Source organism: Salmo salar, chromosome ssa18, assembly GCF_905237065.1.
Source record: "Salmo salar chromosome ssa18, Ssal_v3.1, whole genome shotgun sequence".
In the NCBI taxonomy this organism is placed as follows: Eukaryota; Metazoa; Chordata; class Actinopteri; order Salmoniformes; family Salmonidae; genus Salmo; species Salmo salar.
The window spans coordinates 50,892,031-50,915,292 of NC_059459.1; the positions used below are offsets into that span (position 1 = coordinate 50,892,031).

General features: G+C 40.2%; 1 protein-coding gene and 1 long non-coding RNA gene across 11 annotated transcripts in view; one reads left to right on the top strand and one right to left on the bottom strand.

Annotated features, from left to right (window-relative positions):
* The window catches only part of LOC106577444 (leucine-rich repeat and calponin homology domain-containing protein 4), a 76,886-nt gene extending 55,265 nt beyond the window's left edge, over positions 1-21,621 (bottom strand). For all 10 annotated transcript variants that reach the window (XR_006760455.1, XR_006760454.1, XR_006760452.1 and 7 more), the window contains exon 1: positions 21,216-21,621. Coding sequence is in view for 1 of the 10 variants with exons in the window: in XM_014155424.2 (XP_014010899.1) it covers positions 21,216-21,387 (172 nt within the window). In the remaining 9 variants the exon portion in view is untranslated. The remainder of the gene's footprint in view (positions 1-21,215) is intronic.
* An 8-nt stretch (positions 21,622-21,629) lies between these two features.
* LOC106577448 (uncharacterized) overlaps positions 21,630-23,262 on the top strand; it is a 33,968-nt gene continuing 32,335 nt past the window's right edge. Inside the window, exons 1-3 of the long non-coding RNA XR_001322126.2 lie at positions 21,630-21,965; positions 22,058-22,096; positions 22,605-22,735. This is a non-coding gene — a long non-coding RNA (uncharacterized lncRNA). The remainder of the gene's footprint in view (positions 21,966-22,057; positions 22,097-22,604; positions 22,736-23,262) is intronic.

A 23,262-nucleotide genomic window follows, 5' to 3' on the forward strand; every position in this document is an offset into this window, starting at 1 on the left:
GTGTAAAAGAGGGGTTGGGGGGCACAATGCAAATTAGAAGTTGACCGATTAATCGGAATGGCCGATTAATTAGGGCCGATTTCAAGTTTTCATAACAATCGGAAATCGGTATTTTTGGACGGCAATTTTTTAATATTTTTATTTTATTTTTTAAGACCTTTATTTAAACTAGGCAAGTCAGTTAAGAACACATTCTTATTTTCAATGACGGCCTAGGAACGGTGGGTTAACTGCCTTGTTCAGGGGCAGAACGACAGATTTTTACCTTGTCAGCTCAGGGATTCAATCTTGCAACCTTACGGTTAACTAGTCCAATGCTCTAACCACCTGCTTTACATTGCACTCCACGAGGAGCCTGCATGTTACGCGAATACAGTAAGAAGCCAAGGTAAGTTGCTAGCTAGCATTAAACTTATCTTCTAAAAAACAATCAATCAATCATAATCACTAGTTAACTACACATGGTTGATGATATTACTAGTTTATCTAGCCTGTCCTGCGTTGCATAGAATCGCTTAGGTACACGTTGCTCCAACCATAAACATCAATGCCTTTCTTAAAATCAATACACAAGTATATATTTTTAAACCTGCATATTTAGTTAATATTGCCTGCTAACATTAATTTATTTTAACTAGGGAAAATGTGTCACTTCTCTTCCAAACAGAGTCAGGGTATATGCAGCATTTTGGGCCGCCTGGCTCGTTGCGAACTGTGAAGACTATTTCAAAATGGGGGATGATTTAACAAAAGCGCATTTGCGAAAAAAGCACAATCGTTACACGACTGTACCGAACCATAAACGTCAATGCCTTTCTTAAAATCAATACACAGAAGTATATATTTTTAAACCTGCATATTTAGCTAAAAGAAATCCAGGTTAGCAGGCAATATTAACCAGGTGAAATTGTGTCATTTTGCGTTCATTGCACGCAGTCAGGGTATATGCAACAGTTTGGGCCGCCTGGCTCGTTGCAAACTAATTTTCAAGAATTTTACGTAATTATGACATAACATTGAAGGTTGTACAATGTAACAGGAATAACGTTTTGTTTTCGAGATGATAGTTTCCGGATTCGACCATATTAATGACCTAAGGCTCGTATTTGTGTGTTATTATGTTATAATTAAGTCTATGATTTGATAGAGCAGTCTGACTGAGCGATGGTAGGCACCAGCAGGCTCGTAAGCATTCATTCAAACAGCACTTTCGTGCGTTTTGCCAGCAGCCCTTCGCAATACATTGCACTGTTTATGACTTCAAGCCTATCAACTCCCAAGATTAGGCTGGTGTAACCGATGTGAAATGGCTCGCTAGTTAGCCGGGTGCGCGCTAATAGTGTTTCAAACGTCACTCGCTCTGAGACTTGGAGTAGTTGTTTCCCCTTGCTCTACATGGGTAACGCTGCTTCGAGGGTGATTGTTGTCGATGTGTTCCTGGTTCAAGCCCAGGTAGGAGCGAGGAGAGGGACGGAAGCTATACTGTTACACTGGCAATACTAAAGTGCCTATAAGAACATCCAATAGTCAAAAGGTATATGAAATACAAATCGTATAGAGAGAAATAGTCCTATAATTCCTATAATAACTACAACCTAAAACATCTTACCTGGGAATGGAATATTGAAGACTCATGTTAAAAGGAACCACCAGCTTTCATATGTTCTCATGTTCTGAGCAAGGAACTTAAACGTTAGCTTTTCTACATGGCACATATTGCACTTTTACTTTCTTCTCCAACACTTTGTTTTTGCATTATTTAAAGCCAATTGAACATGTTTCATTATTTATTTGGGGCTAAATTGATTTTATTGATGTATTATATTAAGTTAAAATAAGTGTTCATTCAGTATTGTTGTAATTGTCATTATTACAAAAAATATCTAAAAAAAAAAATAAATAAATTAAATTAGAAAAAAAATAAAATAAAATAAAGTAAAAAAATTAAATATAAAAATACAAATAAAATAATATTAAAAAAAATCAAAAATGGAAAATTCAAATCGGTATCGGGGTCTTTGGTCCTCCAATAATCGGTATCGGTGTTGAAAAATCCTAATCGGTCGACCTCTAATGCAAATAGTCCGGGTAGCCATTTGATTACCTGTTCAGGAGTCTTATGGCTTGGGGGTAAAAACTTTTGAGAAGCCTTTTTGTCCAAGACATGGCACTCCGGTACCACTTGCCATGCCGTAGTAGAGAGAAGTCTATGACTGGGGTGGCTGGGGTCTTTGACAATTTTTAGGGTCTTCCTCTGACATCGCCTGGTGTAGAGGTCCTGGATGGAAGGCAGCTTTGCCCCAGTGATGTACTGGGCCGTATGCACTACCTTCTGTAGTGCCTTGCGGTCGGAGGCCGAGCAATTGCCGTACCAGGCTGTGATGAAACCAGTCAGGATGCCCTCGATGTTGCAGCTGTAGAACCTTTTGAGGATCTGAAGACCCATGCCAAATCTTTTTATAGTTTCCTGAGGGGAAATAGGCTGTGTCGTGCCCTCTTCACGACTGTCTTGGTGTGTTTGGACCATTCTAGTTTGTTGGTGATGTGGACACCAAGGAACTTGAAGCTCTCAACCTGCTCCACTACAGCCCCGTTGATGAGAATGTTTGCCACCTTTTCTGCATCATTTCTTTGAACCATAAAATGTTTAAATTCATCATCAATCCAGGTGGCTCTGACAGTTGTCACAGTTTCTTAACAGGTGCATGCTTGTCAACATTTGGCATGAATCATTTATAAATACTTTCAGTGCTGCATCTGGATTCCATTCACCATACACATCAGAGCAACATACTTTTTTTACATCATCAACAAAAAAATCCTGAGAAAACATTTTGTATGATCTCTTTTAAGTTACTTTAGGCTCAACCTTTGGCAATTTGTCTTTCCTTGTTATTGCCACAATGTTGTGGTCACTACAGCCAATGGAAACTGATATTACTTTGAAGCAAAGCTCTGCAGCATTAGTGAAGATATGACCAATACAACTGGCTGTCACAGATCCAGCACTATTGGTATGCACTCTAGTTGATTGAGTTATAACCTGGGTCATACTACAGGCATTAGTCACAATCAGTGGAGGCTGCTGAGAGGAGGACGACTCATAATAATGGCCAGAATAGAGTGAATGGAATAATAAACACATGGTTTTCATCTGTTTGATAGAATTCTATTCACTTCATTCCAGCCACTATGATCCATCCTCCCCTCAGTAGTTTCTACTGCTCACAGTCAGAAGCTTCCTCGAGAGGACAGCTAATTGCTAACTAGTCAATGTTCAGGCCATCAGAAAATAAACCTCTTAACATCACACACATTATTAAGCACTGCACACATATTATCCAAATACTGACTAAAAACAAATCACAGATTAAGGTACATCATTGTTACTGGAAAATTATTTGATATTGAGATAAAAACAGCTGCTGCATTGGACCTTTAACCACACTCTGTTTTGTGTCACTTTATGCAAACTACTAAGAGTATCCATATGTTCCCTTTGTCTACAGCACACACGCAGCATGCTCAAATCCGTGTCTGCAGCTCTAGCACAACAACCCCCGTAAAGCTACAGTAGCATTAACTGTACTGCTTCCATCAGCTTAGCCCACTTCTCACAGTAATGCAGCCTAGCTTACCAAGACAATGTTCTGCTGGAGAGAGTCCATGGGTGCTTCCCAAATGGCACCTCATTCCCTATAGTACACTACTTTTGACCAGAGCCCATTGGGCTTCCTAGTCTAACTTTTCTTTAGAAATAACACCAGAATAAGCTACACATAGGCTGGATGGAAACCTACTGGATTCAAAGTTCTTATATAACCTAGCCCTTTGTTTTTAGTGTTGTTGTGAATCACCATTAGTGCACTATATAGGGAATAGGGTGGCATTTGGGAAGCAACACATCCCTCTTTTTTCTAGCTTCTCCATGGAAGCTGGCAACTTTTAGCCTGGGTGCCAATCTGCTTCTACTCTATTGCCAATTCCTTATGAAATTGCCATCCCAAACATGTTCAGCAATGACAATGGATTAGGCAAAAGCACAATCAGAAATGGGACCAGGCAGTTTAATAGACAAGCCCAAGGGAACAAGTCAGGAGGGTGGGGAAAGTCTAGTTAGGCTAAGTGACAGCTGTATTTCCTTCAACACAACAGTGGCGACAGAAAGGCTAGGGTGACAGAAAGGCTAGGGTGACAAGGTGCTCTGGAGTGTCAGCGTCATGTGACCGAGACAAGGAAGTAGCGTGGATGGATGTTGGACAGGGCATTCAACTGAGAATTTCCCCTCGTGTGGATGTCTCAAAGTTTGTTAAATTCAACCAAAAACAAAAGTCAAAGTCAAATATAGCCTAGCTCTGAGGTAGTCTGAGGAGAGGTAGAGGTAGTCTGAGGATTGATACATTCTCCCTCTGTAGAGCAGGGGTTGGCAACCTAAGGCAGGGACACAAGGGTATTTGCCTTGGCTCGCCAATTCACCCCCCCCCCCCAAAAAAAGTAAAATACACAGAGTACTGTGCAAAAGTTTTAGGCAGGTGTGAAAAAATACTGTAAAGTAAGAATGCTTTAAAAAAATAGACGTTCATAGATTGCATTTTGTTAATTGATAAACAAAGTGAGCGAACAGAAGAAAAATCTACATCAAATCAATATTTGGTGTGACCACCCTTTGCCTTCAAAACAGCATCAATTCTAAGTACACTTGCACACAGTTTTTGAAGGAACTTGGCAGGTAGGTTGGCCCAAACATCTTGGAGAACTAACCAGTTGTTCAGTGGATTTAGGCAGCCTCAGGTGCTTCTCTCGCTTCATGTAATCCCAGACAGACTCAATGATGTTGAGATCAGGGCTCTGTGGGGGCCATACCATCACTTCCAGGACTCCTTGTTCTTCTTTATGCTGAATATAGTTCTTAATGACTTTCGCTGTATGTTTGGGGTCATTTGTCATGCTGCAGAATACATTTGGGGACAGTCAGATGCCTCCCTGATGGTATTGCATGATGGATAGGCATCTTCCTGTACTCAACTCAGCAATGAGGAGACCATTAAGTCTGACCAAATCCCCAACTTCATTTGAAGAAATGCAGCCCCAAACTTGCAAGGAACCTCCACCATGCTTCACTGTTGCCTGCAGACACTAATTTGTGTACCGCTCTCCAGCCCGTCGGCGAACAAACTGCCTTCTGCTACAGCCAAATATTTCAAATATTGACTCATCAGTCCAGGGCACCTTTTTCTGCACCCCAGTTCCTGTGTTTTCGTGCATAGTTGAGTCGCTTGGCCTTGTTTCCACGTCAGAGGTATGGCTTTTTGGCCGCAAGTCTTCCATGAAGGCCACTTCTGACCAGACTTCTCCGGACAGTAAATGGGTGTACCAGGGTCCCACTGTTTTCTTCCAATTCTGAGCTGATGGCACTGCTGGATATATTCCGATTGCTAAGGGAAGTAAGCATGATGGGTCTTTCATCTGCTACAGTAAGATTCCTTGGCCGAACACTGCGTCCACAGTCCTCAACATTGCTCGTTTTTGTGCTTCTTCAAAAGAGCTTGGACAGCAAATCTGGAAACCCCTGTCTGCCTTGAAATGTCTGCCTGGGAGAGACCTTGATGATGCAGTATAGCTACCTTGTGTCTTGTTGCTGTGCTCAATGTTGCCATGGTGTATGACTTTGACAGTAATCCGTCTTCAGCAACCTCACCTTGTTAGCTGAGTTTAACTATTCCTCACCCAGTTTTATTCATCCTACACAAATGTTTCTGTTTCAGTTAATGATTGTGTTTCAACTAACATATTGAATTGATGATCATTAGCAACTGTTTGGTAAATTTGTTTAATCATACACCTGACTACATGCCTATAAATTCCCTGACATTGTGCAAGTGTACCTGCAATAATTGATGCTGTTTTGAAGGCAAAGGGTGGTCATAGATTTGATTTAGATTTTTCTTCTGTTCACCCACTTTGCATTTTGTTAATTGATAAATATAATCTATTGACATGTCTATTTTTGAAAGCATTCTTGCTTTACAGCACTTTTTCACACCTGCCTAAAACTTTTGTACTGTACACACACACACACACACACACACACACACACACACACAAGTTGAAGTCGGAAGTTTACATAAACAAGTTTTAATGACTCCAAACTAAGTGTTTCAACCACTCCACAAATGTTGTGAACAAACTATAGTTTTGGCAAGTCGGTTAGGACATCTACATTGTGCATGACATAAGTCATTTTTCCAACAATTATTTCACTTAATCACAATTCCAGTGGGTCAGAAGTTTACATACACTAAGATGACTGTGCCTTTTAAGATCTTGGAAAATTCCAGAAAATGATGTCATAGCTGTAGAAGCTTCTGATAGGCTAATTGACATCATTTGAGTCAATTGGAGGAGGTGTACCTGTGGATGTATTTCAAGGCCTACCTTCAAGCTCAGTGGCTCTTTGCTTGACATCATGGGAAAATCAAAAGAAATCAGCCAAGACCTCCTCCAAAATAATTGTAGACCTCCACAAGTCTGGTTCATCCTTGGGAGCAATTTCCAAACGCCTGAAGGTACCACGTTCATCTGTACAAACAATAGTACGCAAATATAAACACCATCGGACCACGCAGCCGTCATACCGCTCAGGAAGGAGATGCGTTCTGTCTCCTAGAGATTAACGTATTTTGGTGTGAAAAGGGCAAATCACAAAGGACCTTATGAAGATGCTGGAGGAAATAGGTAAAAAAGTATCTATATCCACAGTAAAAGAGTCCTATATCGACATAACCTGAAAGGCTGCTCAGCAAGGAAGAAGCCACTGCTCCAAAACCACCATAACAAATGCCAGACTACGGTTTGCAACTGCACATGGGGACAAAAATCATAGTTTTTGGAGAAATGTCCTCTGGTCTGATGAAACAAAAATAGAACTGTTTGGCCATAATGACCATCGTTATGTTTAAAGAAAAACGGGGGACGCTTGCAAGCTGAAGAACACCATCCCAACCGTGAAGCACGGGGGTGGCAGCATCATGTTGTTGGGGGGTGCTTTGCTGCAGGAGGGACAGGTGCACTTCACAAAATAGATGGCATCATGAGGATGGAAAATGATGTGGATATATTGAAGCAACATCAAGACATCAGTCAGGAAGTTAAAGCTTGGTCCCAAATGGGTCTTCCAAATGGACAATGACCCCAAGCATACTTCCAAAGTTGTGGCAAAATGGCTTAAGGACAACAAAGTCAAGGTATTGGAGTGGCTATCACAAAGCCCTGACCTCAATCCTATAGAAAATTTGTTGGCAGAACTGAAAAAGTGTGTGTGAGCAAGGAGGCCTACAAACCTGACTCAGTTACAACAGCTCTGTCAGGAGGAAGGGGCCAAAATTCACCCAACTTATTGTGGGAAGCTTGTGGAAACATTTGACCCAAGTTAAACAATTTGAAGGCAATGCTACCAAATACTAATTGAGTGTATGTAAACTTCTGACCCACTGGTAATGTGACGAAATAAATAAAAGATGGAATAAATCATTCTCTCTACTATGACATTTCACATTCTTAAAATAAAGTGGTGATCCTAACTGACCTAAGACAGGAAATTCTTACTCGGATTAATTAGTTCAGTGCAAGACGACCCATTTCGGCTCACCAAATTCAAAACCAAGGCAGAACTGAAGATGAGAAATTTGTTTTCACGTGGCTAGCAGCTAGCAAGCCTTCTTTTGTTTTTAATAAACGTTCAGGTGCAAAAATGTCATCAACAAAGAAAAATAAGGCAAATATCCGCCCATTTATTGCCTCTTGGACAAAATAATATGAATTTGTTTTACTGAAGGGCCAGTCTGTTTGTGCTCTCTGTTGAAAAACGGTTGGCTTGTGGGACATCAAGTGTACGGCGTCATTCTGAAATGAGACATGAGACATTTTTTAAGGATGAGGCGGACAAGGATGAACGAATTATGAGGGCTGTGTCCAGGTATGAAAAGCAAAGCAGTGTATTTACAAATCTACATGCAGTCAAAAATTAAGCTACAAAGGGGAGCTACAAAGTTGTGCAGTGCATTGCTAAACATGGAAAACCATTTACTGATGGGGAACATATCAAGGAGGCTTTTCTCAGTAGTTCACAGGCTTTATTTGAGGGATTGTCTAACAAAGAGACAATCATCTCAAAGATAAAAGACATGGCTGTGTCTGCCAGAAATGTTGAAAGGCGCATTACCAAGATGGTTGAAAATGTAAAGGAGCAGGAAACTGTAGCGTTAAAATATGCCCCTGTGTTTAGTGTGGCTCTTGATGAAAGTGTGAATGACATTCCACGTCTGGCAGTTGTTGCAAGATATTGTGACTCAGAGCAGGTACGTGAGGAGCTGCTTTGTCTAAAATCCATGCATGGTACTACTAAAAGGAGAAGATGTAGCAAAAGCGTTCACAGATCATTTTGAGGAGAGAGGTGTCGACATTAAAAACATATTCGCTATTATAAATGACGATGCACCCGCTATGGTGGGGTAACAAAGGATTCGCAAAGCTGATTGAAGACTGGCCACCCCGTTGTTAAATGTCACTGTATCATTCACCAAGAGAATCCATGTTCCAAGATGAATCCAGACAACTTTGATGAGAGCGACTTGGATCTGTGTTTCAGTGGAAGGGAATCGATGACTTTGAAACGCAGCTGATAGGCAGGGTGCCTTGAGTTCTTCGATCATCAAAATTCACAGAGCTGCGCAAAGAACTGGAAGGGACTGAGAGAGATCAGGGAGGCTCCATTATCCACTGTTGGGAAAGCCTGCCAGTGAGATTTGACAGCCTGAAGAAGGTTGCATGTGCAATGCTTTCAGCATTTGGATCCACGTATCTATGTGAACAGATATGGTCACACATGAAGTCAATCCTGAGCCGCTCATGCAGCTGGATGACAACGGACCACTCGGAGGCCTGTGTGCAGCTCAACGTCTCCAAATATAGCCCAGATATTACACTGCTCAGCAATGGAAAGCAGGGACAAGGATCACACTAAAATCAGTAAGATGAGATTTTCAATACAAAATGATACCTTGTAATGTTCATGCCAGTAAATTTCAGCAAGTAGTAATGTGAACGTGTGTGTGCATGTGTGTATATATTTGTGTGTTGCAGGGGATTTGAAATAAGATGGGGGAGACAGGAGATGGATTAGGCTACGATTCTCAGCAGCAGATATGGAGTTGATAATGAAATAAGATATCTTTTTTTCTTCTTACATACAGTTATATTTAGGGCTGTTGGTAGGCCTAACAGTCATCTCAGTCAGGTTTTTTTTATTGAACCTTGTATTTTTCAATAAATGTTATTTTTTAATCACATGTATTATATGGATTTTGTAGTTCTGTAGCCTATATTGAAATGAGACTGTTCCACAAACATACATGGAGCAATTTATACACATTATTATTATTATAAACTAAGATGTATAAATCATATTTCCAAGTGTTCAAACAAATTGTCCATATATAAACAAACCAACAAAATGTCTGATGAATGCAATTGAAAACAGCAGAAGTGTCACATCACAAACAAAGCTTTACAAAACAAAATATACGTAAAGCCACTACTACTGGCAATCAAGTCACAATAAGGCTGACTTCAAATGCAGACAAAATAAAAAAATGACCATCACATTAAAACTGCTGACCACAACTGAATGTCAGACAAATACACATAATGCAATGGAATAAGAGGCATAACATCAAAATAATTACTTATCAAGGACGCTTGCCAAACAAATTCGACCAAACAATGGCGAACATCAGGAAGTACAATACAAAGATCTATAGAAGCGTTTTTAAAAAGGAGCGAAGAGTGCGCATCATTCAACACCTTGGACAGCGTCTTGGTGCGGCATCGCTCATCTAATGCAGGTAGGCCTATAGTGGAGCTCCGTGGTGCTAATGGACAGCTCCTCTGTTTAGCGAGTTAAGGAAATCTTCCGTTTGTGGCCAATTAGATATTCAGTAGACAATTAGTTGTAATGCACATATGAAATTCATAACTGGCACACAGATCGTTAGAAATGGTAGGATAAATTGTAAATTGGCACTCCACTCGAAAAAGATTGCCGACCCCTGGCGTAGAGTAACTTTACATTAGAAATAAGCCTAACGCAAGCCTAAGCCACCGGCCCCTGAAAGCAGCTCACCTTTTAAGTGGTGTTTGTGAGCAGGGGAAAACAGGATCTAAAGTGTTTTATAGCGAGGAAAAAAGGACTTGATTGTTTTTTTTTATGTTCTCGAGCCGGTACACACCTCCTGTGGGCAACATTCCCATGACGGCAGGCTTGACTCGACCAAAGCTGAACCAGAACACACTAGAATTGAATGATCTTGAACACATGTTCCATCAAAACCTAGCACTGTTGCACGATATACTGAAACTGTACTTTTTAGATACTAGAACATGAAAACCGGTTCAGTACTCGAATGTGTTACTTTCGGTACTTTTGTGAAATGTGTGTCACGGATGAAGCCTGTCTATCAGCGCAGCCGACCCGTTATTATAGAATGCACTGTGCCTGCTCCACTTACTTTTTACTAGCCTGCACTGGGAGTCTGGGCTGCATCATATTAGTTCCCCACTCATGCCCACTCATATTTTACACCATTTTATAGATACACTTCTCCTGAATCGAACCACGTTGTCCGATTTCCAAAAGGCTTTACAGCGAAAACAAAACATTCGATTATGTTAGGAGAGTCCATAGACACAAAAAACCACACAGCCATTTCCAAGCAACTAGCATGCATCACAAATACCCTAAACACATCTAAATGCAGCACTAACCTTTAATGATCTTCATCAGATGACACTCCTAGGACATTATGTTATACAATACATGCATGATTTGTTCAATCAAGTTCATATTTATGTCAAAAACCAGCTTTTTACATTAGCATGTGATGTTCAGAACTAGCATACCCACCAAAAACTTCCGTTGAATTTACTAAAATTTTCTCACGATAAACGTTGACAAAATACATAAATTAAGAATTATAGATACAGAACTCCTTTATGCAATCGCTATGTCCGATTTTAAAATAGCTTTTCGGCGAAAGCACATTTTGCAATATTCTGAGTACATAGCTCGGCCATCACGGCTAGCTAATTTGACACCCACCAAGTTTGGGATAACCTAAACTCAGAATTACTATTAGAAAAATTGGATTACCTTTGCTGTTCTTCGTCAGAATGCACTCCCAGGACTTCTACAACAAATGTTGTTTTGGTTCCAAATAATCCATAGTCATATTCAAATAGCTCCGTTTTGTTCATGCGTTCAGGTCACTATCCGAAGGGTAACGCGCGAGCGCATTTCGTGACAAAAAAATTCCAAATATTCCATTACCGTACTTCGAAGCATGTCAAACGCTGTTTAAAATCTATTTTTATGCGCTCTTACTCGTAAAATAGCGATAATATTCCAACCGGGCTACGTATTCATTCAAAGGCTGAAAGAAAATAATTGAGAATTCTCATGACCGCGCCTCTCAGTCTCACTGTCCCCAGGCTGACCACTAACAAATTCTCCTGCTGTTCTTCGCCCAGAAACAGCAGACACCCCATTCCACTTTCTGGCGCCATCTGAGAGCCAATGGAAGCCTTAGAAAATGTCATGTTACAGCACAGATGCTGTATTTTCAATAGAGATGCAACAGAAGGACAACAAATTGTCAGACAGGGCACTTCCTGTATGGAATCTTCTCAGGTTTTGGCCTGCCATATGAGTTCTGTTATACTCACAGACACCATTCAAACAGTTTTAGAAACTTTAGAGTGTTTTCTATCCAAATCTACTAATTATATGCATGTTCTAGTTTCTGGGCAGGAGTAGTAACCAGATTAAATCGGGTACGTTTTTTATCCGGCCGTGAAAATACTGCCCCCCTATACCACAACAGGTTAACGAGAGAATCACTGACATGATGTCAGCTGGTCCTTTTGTGGCAGGGCTGAAATGCTGTGGAATTTTTTGGGGGAATTCAGTTCATTTGCATGGCAAAGAGGGACTTTGCAATTAATTGCAATTCATCTGATCACTCTTCATAACATTCTGGAATATATGCAAATTGCCATCATACAAACTGAGGCAGCAGATTGTGACAATTAATATTTGTGTCATTCTCAAAACTTTTGGCCACGACTGTATTTCCACCACTTGGATCCTGTTTCAGTAATAATGAAATCAGACCTTCTTGTTGCGTGTTTGATAATCTACCGTTTATATAGGAGTGGTTAAAACATGCTAATAATGGTCCTCTTGGTCTATCAAAAAAGGTTCGGTATACTTCCACTGGTATGCCATCCAGCCCTGGAATTTTCCCAGCCTTAAAGGCTTTAATTGCACCTCCTCTGTAATTTGGCCTACACATGAGTCTTTCTGTACAGATGTTAATTTTACATTATTAATAGGGGGAAAAAATCCATACTTCGGTTAGTGGAGATGGAGGAGACAAATGAAAACATATTCTTAAAGTACTTTACTTCCTCTCTCAAAATATAATTAGTGAATCATGCGTTACTCCATAATTTGTAGCAAGTTTTAATACATTTTTGGCAGCATTTCTATGTTGACGATTGAAAAATAATTTGGTGCATTTTTCCCCATATTCCATTCAGTTCGCTTTATTTTTATAATATATTACACTGGATCTTTCTTGAATAAGTTCTTCCATTTCTTTTTGTTTTTCCTCCAACTTATTCTGTGCCTCTATGGTACAGTTTTTATTGCTATCTAACTGTACTGTTAGTCCTTCAAATTCCTTTGTTAATATGGAGTCTTTTGATCTAAATTGCTTTTGTTTTATTGATGAGTACTGTTTTATAGATGAGGCCATTGGCCTCTAAAGGCACATTTAAAAGTGTCCCATACAATAAGGGGATCTGCTGTACCTATGTTATGTCGGAAAAAGTCAGCTATAAATTAATCTGTCCTAGTTATAAACAAGTTATCATCCAGTAGGCTTCGTTTAAATTTCCAATATCCTCACCCATGTGGAAATGCTTTAGGACTAATATATATGCCAATTATGTGATGAACCGACCGCATTATGTCCCCTATCAACACCTTTTTTTTTTTTTTACTTTTGCCTCCGCCATGTATATCTCACAAGGTCAGGGCATTTAAGCCTCCACATATCCACAAATTCCAATATATCCATGACATTCATGATTTTCTTAAGTGCCTGAGGGTGAAAGTCTATAGTGCAACTTCCTTTAAGGTATTTAAAAAACTGTATTAAAATCTCCCACCATAATAATAGAGTCTAGTGTTGCTCTTAGTTTTGATAAATTCTTATATATTGTTTTTTTCAAAGAAGCTTGGATCATCATTATTTGGACCGTATAGGTTAGTAAGCCATATCTGTTTATTGTCCAATAACATTTTTAAAATAATCCATCTACCTTGATGATCTGTTTGGTCAATTGCACATTTGGATCAAAATTACTGTTAATATTATCACCCCTTTTGAATTTCTTTGCCCATGGGAGAAATATATTTCGACCCCCCCAGTCCTTTTTCCACAAAACTTCATCTAAAATTGCTGAATGAGTTTCCTGTAAACAATATATATTATATTCCTTCTCTTTAAGCCAGGTAAATACTGATAGTCTTTTCTTATTATCTGCTAAGCCATTATAATACTAACTGGCTATACTTATTTCACCACTTATCATAATGAGACAAGTTTCAATTCTATTTATCAAAAAACATGTTTGTAAACATACCATTAAAAGGTAACATGATGATTGAGTGTCTATATAGCTGTACCATGATATTTGCATTACTACTAAGTAAACCTCCAATTGGTCCCCACTATTCCACCCGCTAAATGCCCTCCTCATCTCGAGTTGGGTTGTCATCCCAATGCCCGGCAGACCACCCCCGACCCCCATAGCCCCGGAGAGACCGGGACCCATGCTTCGAAAAGAGCACACAGTGCCACCCACAGAACAGAAGCAGATCATCCGCCAAACGCATTTACATCGCCCTCAAAAAAATATAAATATAAATATATATATTTACATTGTAGCAAAGTGTCATTTCTTCAGTGTTGTCACATGAAAAGATATACTCAAATATTTACAAGAATGTGAGGGGTGTCCTCACTTTTGTGAGAGATATCTATATACACACACACACACAGTGAGGGAAAAAGTATTTGATCCCCTGCTGATTTTGTACGTTTGTCCACTGACAAAGAAATGATCAGTCTATAATTTTAATGGTAGGTTTATTTGAACAGTGAGAGACAGAACAACAAAAATGCATGTCAAAAATGTTATAAATTGATTTGCATTTTAATGAGGGAAATAAGTATTTGACCCCCTCTCAATCAGAAAGATTTCTGGCTCCCATGTGTCTTTTATACAGGTAACGAGCTGAGATTAGGAGCACACTCTTAAAGGGAGAGCTCCTAATCTCAGTTTGTTACCTGTATAAAAGACACCTGTCCACAGAAGCAATCAATCAATTTGATTCCAAACTCTCCACCATGGCCAAGACCAAAGAGCTCTCCAAGGACGTCAGGGACAAGACTGTAGACCTACATAAGACTGGAATGGGCTACAAGACCATCGTGAAGCAGCTTGGTGAGAAGGTGACAACAGTTGGTGCGATTATTCGCAAATGGAAGAAACAAAAGAACTGTCAAATCTCACTCGGCCTGGGGCTCCATGCAAGATCTCATCTCGTGGAGTTGCAATCATGAGAACGGTGAGGAATCAGCCCAGAACTACACGGGAGGATCTTGTCAATGATCTCAAGGCAGCTGATAGTCACCAAGAAAATAATTGGTAACACACTACGCCGTGAAGGACTGAAATCCTCAGAGCCCACAAGGTCCCCCTGCTCTAGAAAGCACATATACATGCCCGTCTGAAGTTTGCCAATGAACATCTGAATGATTCAGAGGACAACTGGGTGAAAGTGTTGTGGTCAGATGAGACCAAAATGGAGCTCTTTGGCATCTACTCAACTCGCCGTGTTTGGAGGAGGAGGAATGCTGCCTATGACCCCAAGAGCACCATCCCCACTGTCAAACATGGAGGTGGAAACATTATGCTTTGGGGGTGTTTTTCTGCTAAGGGGACAGGACAACTTCACCGCATCAAAGGGACGATGGACGGGGCCATGTACCGTCAAATCTTGGGTGAGAACCTCCTTCCCTCAGCCAGGGCATTGAAAATGGGTCATGGATGGGTATTCCTGCATGACAATGACCCAAAACACACGGCCAAGGCAACAAAGGAGTGGCTCAAGAAGAAGCACATTAAGGTCCTGGAGTGGCCTAGCCAGTCTCCAGACCTTAATCCCATAGAAAATCTGTGGAGGGAGCTGAAGGTTTGAGTTGCCAAACGTCAGCCTCGAAACCTTAATGACTTGGAGAAGATCTGCAAAGAGGAGTGGGACAAAATCCCTCCTGAGATGTGTGCAAACCTGGTGGCCAACTACAAGAAACGTCTGACCTCTGATTGCCAACAAGGGTTTTGCCACCAAGTACTAAGTCATGTTTTGCAGAGGGGTCAAATACTTATTTCCCTCATTAACCTCTCTTGGGCAGGTGGGACACTAGCAGGCAGTGAAAAATCAGAGCGCCGAATTCAAAACCACAAAATGTCATAATTCAAAGTTTTCAAACAACGGACTATTTTACACCATTTTAAAAGGTACACGTCTCCTTAATGTAACCACATTGTCCGATTTCAAAAAGGCTTTATGGCGAAAGCATAAAGTTAGATTATGTTAGGACAGTTCCAACACAAGAAAAAGCACACAGCCATTTTCCTAGCATGGACAGGCGTCACAAAAACCAGAAAACCAGCTAAAATGATGCACTAACCTTTGACGATCTTCATCAGATGACACTCCTAGGACATCATGTTACACAATACATGCATTCTTTGTTAGATAAAGTTCATACTTATATCCATATACCCCATTAAACATTGGCGCATGATGTTCAGAAAATATTTTGCCTCCAATACTGCCAGTGAATCAACACAACAATTTACAAAAAAACTCACTATAAACGTTGATAAAATATTAAACTGTTTTTCAAAGAATTATAGATTATAATAATAGGCTTTCTTGTATGTAATCTTGGAAAATTGTAATAAATCTCCTTTATGCAAACGCTGTGACAGATTTCAAAAAAGCTTCACGAGGAAAGCACACTTTGCAATAATCTGAGTACTGCGCTCAGAAAAATACACTAGGCAATACAGATACCCGCCATTTTGGAGTCATCTAAAATCATAAATAGCATTAGAAATATTCACTTACCTTTGATGATCATCAGAAGGCACTTCCAGGCATCCCAGGTCCACAATAAATGTTGTTTTGTTCAATAAACTCCATAATTTATGTCCAAATAACTCCTTGTTGTTTGCGCGTTCAGTTAGCTACTCCAAATGTAGGAAGCGACGAAAAGTAAAAAAAAGTTCTATTTACGTTCGTTCAAACATGTCAAACGTTGTAAAGCATCAATCTTTAGGGCCTTTATCACTTAGAACTTCAATAATATTCCAACCGGATGATTGCCATGTCTTGAAAAACTTTTGGAACACAGCTAACTCTCACGTGAACCCGTGCCAATGAACGCCAGTACCTTCCTGAGTCAACAAATTCCAACTTCCTCTGTTCATCATAGACACCTCAAACAACTTTTTAAAGACTGTTGACATCTAGTGGAAGCCTTAGGAAGTGCAAAATGAACCCTAAGTCACTGTGTGTTCGATAGGCAATGACTTGAAAGGACTACAAGCACCAGAATTCTCACTTCCTGGTTAGATTTTTCTCAGGTTTTTGCCTGCCATATGAGTTCTGTAATACTCACAGACATCATTCAAACAGTTTTAGAAACTTCAGAGTGTTTTCTATCCAAATCTACTAATAATATGCATATTCTAGTTCCTGGGCCCGAGTAGTAGGCCGTTTAATTTGGGTACGTTTTTCATCCAGCTGTGAAAATACTGCCCCCTACCCTAGAGAGGTTAAAATGCAAATCAATTTATAACATTTTCGACATGCGTTTTTCTGGATTTTTTTGTTGTTATTCTGTCTCTCACTGTTCAAATAAACCTACCATTAAAATTATAGACTGATCATTTCTTTGTCAGTGGGCAAACGTACAAAATCAGCAGGGGCTCAAATACTTTTTTCCCCCCTCACTGTATATAAAAATTACATTATGGCAAGCAAATTACTTTATGGCAAGCAATTATTATATTAGCAAACAATTATTGTGAATCATCCTATATTGTCCCTAACATATTTTCCTCCGTTGTGGGATACACACACACACTCATACACTCAACCCCTTTCCCCCACAACAACCATACTCAGATTCTCAACAGTTGCACCACCCCAGAGCCCAACTCAAGGTCTTGATTTACGAATGCATATCAGGGCTCTACAGTGCGAGTATTTCACACGCATTTGCCCTTAAAAATAGATATGTGCGAACATATGAGACAATGTTATGCTTGCATATTTGCAAACTCACTTGTCCTGTTCAATCCTGCAGATCGGGGTGCAACATGGCTGCAATCCAGGATGAATGGCAGGGGCTGAAAATCCTGGTCAGCCACAATTTTAAGGACAAGTCCTACAGTGGCTTGTGGGAGACCATGTTGCCAAAGAGTAAGAGTAGAGTAAGAGTCCTGAGTGGTTATGTATGGTAGGTTTTGATAAGTTAATGGTAAGAGTTTAAATGAAATTCAAAGATATTTCAGCCACCCAGTGTGAGCGAGGCTTCTCTGCACAGAACCGGATTAAGAATTCGACAAGCAGCTGCCTTGGGGTCTCCACCACCGAAGACCTGATGAGGATCAGCCACCGACTAGGTACAAGGTCGTCAAGGTTCTCATTAGCAGCTTTGATAATTTTTTTGTATATTATGCTCTCCCTTCAGGGGGCTTTGGCTTTGCAGGACCAACTCTGCCAAGTAGGCTCAGAATCTTGAGGGAGCAGTGCTGCTCTAGGTCTCTGACCGCATTTTGGCTGCATACAGGCCACTTACAGCAGGCCCATAAAACAGATAGGGACTTCTCCTTAGTATCTGGGTCATTCAGGTGGGTGTCTAGGGTATAGGGTTGTGGACCGTTCCATCAATATAGGACCGTAAATAAATAAGATGTATAATTTATTTATAAAATGTTGTTCCACATGATAGGACAATAAATACATATGTATAATTTATTTTAAAACGCTGTTCCACCATGATAGAACAATAAATAAGTAAGATGTATAATTCATTATAAAATGTATATCTCTCATCGGAACAACATTGAAAGCTCTCTCACAACCCCTGCTCACAGAAATACATTGGTTCTGGGATATGCAACCATTTCCTTTCTCACTCAACGCCACACTTTCCCAAACACCAAAAAACACACACCACACCATCCATGTTTAGGCTGGCAATACTAAAGTACCTATTAGAACATCCAATAGTCAAAGGTATATGAAATACAAATGGTATAGAGAGAAATAGTCCTATAATAACTACACCCTAAAATTTCCTACCTGGGAATATTGAAGAGTCATGTTAAAAGGAACCACCAGCTTTCATATGTTCTCGTGTGTGTGAGAGAGTGAGTGAGATAAGAGAGAGATGAGAGCGGGAGACTGTCACAGTTATCATAAACACCATAGGGCCTGCTTGGGGCCTTGCCCCAATTCTGCAATCTTACCACTTTCAATCCATAAGCCCTCGCTAGTGAGCTTCAGTAGGCCCTTTCCCAATATACCCATATACAAATGGCACCTGAAACTAATTGATTCTGTTAAGAAGTCTGGATTAGGACACAGAGCCGGCCTCTGTTCTGCCTTTCCATAACAGTTGGCCACGCCGAATCAAATCTAAATGTCCCTCTCTTTGTAATCTTCACAGAGAGTAAGATCCGTTCCTTGAGGACTTCCCTCTGTCGTGTTTAGTCTGGTAATGTATGGATTATACAGTTAAGACATGGACTCGACAGTCTGGGCAAGACCATACCTGACTTTCAAGCTCCTAACCAGCACACACCACTGTCTGTGTCACCACTGGTAATTATATTAAGTCAGCCTAAATCTCTGTCCTAGGGGAAAGAGGTGGTGTGTATGTGTGTCCAGCAAGCGTCTAATACTGAAAAGGGGTGTGCTATTTTTCTAAGCTCTGTCTACGTATGGAGTAAAGTGTAATTACGACTAGTCAAAGGGAACTATGTTGCCATCTTAACACCAACAGAAAATGAGTCACTGAATGTATGAGAGAAACAGGACAGACTCTGAGCAGAGTTAAACTTTGCAGGAACTGTCCTCAAGACAAAATGCATTATTAAATGCAAACAATCTTTTCATCAGAGGTGGTTTAGATGAAGAAGAGCTCACTGGACACCATCAACAAATAAATGTTTATACATGTATAAGTATGCTATAGAATGTTTATAATCTGAGCTTCGCGTTGGATAAACATGTGCACATCAAGATAGTGTTGTCGAAGGCCTTGGATACTTTCATCACTACAGTCTCCATTACCGTTAGTTGGATTACAGATGGCAGCTGTGTGTGTGTGTGTGTGTGTCAGGCCTCAGATGGCCGATGTGCCCCAATAACTACGGAGTCTATTTTACTTCTGGCAAAATAATATTTTCTGAAGCTGTTAAGTTTATTTATCACATGCACAAATAGCCTAATTCTAACAGAATATCACCTGTCTGGCAGTGAGAGGGTGCAAATCCTCCAACAGCTGGTTGATGTGTAGAGAGAAACAAGAGAAAGTCCAGGCATTGCACAACAATTCTAAATGCAACCTGGGGAAAATCAGAGCTTTGATGGCCTGTATTGAAAGGAGGATCCCAGCTTTCAATTATTGTATTATTTATTTCTCAATTCCTAGGCTAATACTGACAAAATGACAGCGTTTAATTATAGTCGGAGTATCTGGTATGCTCCAATTAAAAAACAAACCATAGGAAGCGTGTCGTCAGTGTTTCCCCTGTATTCATTTAGCAGTGGTGCACATCATAAATGAAACGTTAACTACCTACAAATTAGTCTATGCCTACCTGGCAGAATAAAATCATGATTATTTCCATCAATCCAGTGGCCATTAGTTTTGCAAACTCCATTAAGTCTGCTACTGAAACAAAGCAAACCAAACAGGGCTAGCTAGATACATGGACACTTGAATTAAACGGTAACTACAAAAAATATTAGTAAAAAAATTGTGTTTACCATACTTCAAAAGTGGTCTCCTGGTATGATTTCATCATTGTTGTGTAATTAAAATATTTTTATATTGTATTGTTTGTCTATGAAATTGTTTTTTGAGCAAAAAGACAGAATCTTTCAATGATAGCTCTGTAATAAAACTTTCATGTATTTTTCATAACAGAACAGTGTTTTTCTGTGTCCGAATCAACTTAATTGGCTGTATGGGTTCATAGCCTTGGTGCCTTGGCAAATTGGCCACCACATTAAGGGCAAGTGGCCTTGCCAATAAAATAACAACATTCCAGGCCGTGTGTGTGTGTGTCCAAGGTGTTTCATCACCTTACAAGGCCTAGGTCCATTGGAGCAGATGGTCATAACTACCAGAGAACACAGAAAGTTGGGGGTGCGTTGTTTCAAAACGTTGGGTACCTTAGATTGGTTTCAGGCAGCAACCAGGATTGGGTAATCATCCTTCAACAAATCTGGTTCTACTTAATCAAACTGTCATTTAACCTCACGCACTTTATTGCAATTTTAGGCACCCTAAAACGTTACAATGTTATGTAATCTAATTCATATTATTCAAGGGTATTCATTGTGATAATGTGCTGAACATTGACATGACCAGCATACGTCATCATACATTATGCGAAAGGGAACTTGCGAAAGTTTGACAAGCAATGAGCCAGGACATGAATCTGAGCACGCATGAATCAAATGAAAATAAATGTCTCTCCGAAATTGAAAGAATAAACACAAATGTACAAGTTTAAGAAGTTGTCGTTGAATTGGCAGTGCAACCTCTGAATATAGGGTCAAGGAATCTTGAGATACAATCCGCTCGTGCACATTTCAACTTCATGATGGTTGTTAGCTAACAATACCAGGTGTCATAAAAAAATAACTGTCCACGGTGACTCCCCATCAGGTTAATTGTCAACTCAATTGAACCACGTTATCTACACAAAACACAACTCACCTGCGTGCACAATATCGGACAGGTCATAGTTCCTAGCGTTTCGGGAAAACCCTTTCAATTTCCGATTCGACAAGTTCAGAGTCCCGCTCGCTGCAGCTTCCTCGATCGACTTCTCCACGCTCCGGCTATCAGCTATTGTCGCCGGCAGCTGGGCACGGTCCCCAGCAGCCATGAACGTAGATATGCCTCTTTATGTTACTTCGTTTGAGTCTTCCTTTACACTTTCATATCCATCACAACTAATTCCAAAACCGTCCGACAAAACAACTTTCGAAGGACCTAGGACAATGAATAAATCCGAACGATTATTATTTGTTATCCACACGAGGATACTCCACTCCGAGAAGCATGAAAAAGCGATACTTGCTAACTGCCAACCTCTGTCGGAAGGGGTGCAGCAGCAAGAGGTAGGTGAGGAGCAGTGGGAGTGGCTACGATGAGAAAGACATTGGATTGACAGGGATAAACCGCCCATATCTCAAAGGAGATGAATTGATGCTCCCGATTGGACTACAATCACTCCATTAAAAGGAGGAAACATTTGACCAATCACACCTTTCACATTGTGAATGTCACATGTGTGGTATGTGTTATCTTTGAATAGTGATTTAGAGCCACACATTGAACTACGCGACCCTTTCAATGGCGATTTTAACTGAGACTGAGTGCCCATGTTCACCATAGAAGCCAACCCCAAAACCTTTCCCGGGAGTTTGAGCGTTTGATCGGGAGTGTACCGTGTAATTACAGGTAAGGAAAGTTATTGTACAACTTAATTATGTCATTGGCTAGCTATCCTCATCACGTTGTAGCTACATGTAATTTCTTTGTTCCCATTCTAGTCTGTTCCCACTCAATGATGATTTATCCCATCACTCAAGGTATGTTCAACAATTCCCTTCAATGTCTGACTCAAAATAATAAGTAAAACACTTCAACCGGTGAAGAATTTAGTCAGATTAGCTAGCTACATGTCATTAGGCTTTTAAAGGGGAAATCGGCAGTTTCTACATCTATTTTTGGACTTTTAAATGAATGATGTATACCCATTGATTCTTGAAGATATAACTTATAAATAAATGCCTTATGTGCTTAGTTCAACTGTCATACCCCACCAGAACCACATATAAAAGCTTGTTTTTCTCCAATATTTGTAAACAAAGTAAACGAAAAACAAACACTGTATAGCCTCAAGCTATATATATCAAGGATGGTCAGTCCTTGCATCCATAGCCCTGGCTATGAATTTGAGATTGGTAACATTACTCCATCCCTGTCCCATAGCTTTTTACCCAAACAGGAACCTGAAGGCTCTTATTCAAAAGACTAGGAAACACTTACATACACCCATGTTACAATTTAATATTTTGTATATCTTTGTTGTTGTAGGAAGACACCTCATAATGGCTAACATCAGGGGTACCCTTGTGTCTTATCATAAACGGGGTATGAAAAGGTGGTTCTCAGCCCTGGTGACGAAGGCTGCTGAAGCTACAGGACTACCTGTGTCTGTAGTTAAGGTATGAAATGGAAGGAAGGGGTGGGGGCTGAGAGGGAGGTGGAATTAGGGACATGTGACTACAGAGTTGGTGGATTTTGAGGGGTTAGTGGAAAGAGGGATTGGGGGGGACATATTGATTTTGGGGAAAGTGAGGAAAGAAATAGGCTGTGTTCTGATACCCTGCATCCAGAAGTGTTCACACTTTCATTTCACCTCATGCATTTACAAGCATTGGATTGGTGCAAGCATAATGGGGAGACATTCCAGCACAGCACAAGAACACTGAACGACCCCAGGCCAAGCGTTTTCTTTCCTAACCCCCTGTATTATTAGAATATTGTGAAATAAAATAATAAACAATCTACCACCTAAAACACTGCGGATTAGGCAGGATCAGGCAATAATGTAAATTCATGTTTAATTACAGTACAGTACACAGCATTTTAGCAACGCAGAAGTTATACAGTGTTATGCTTGAATGTTTTTAGTTGAGTAACATCTAACGACAATGCTTTCCCTTTAAAATTACAGAACTGGATTTGTAAC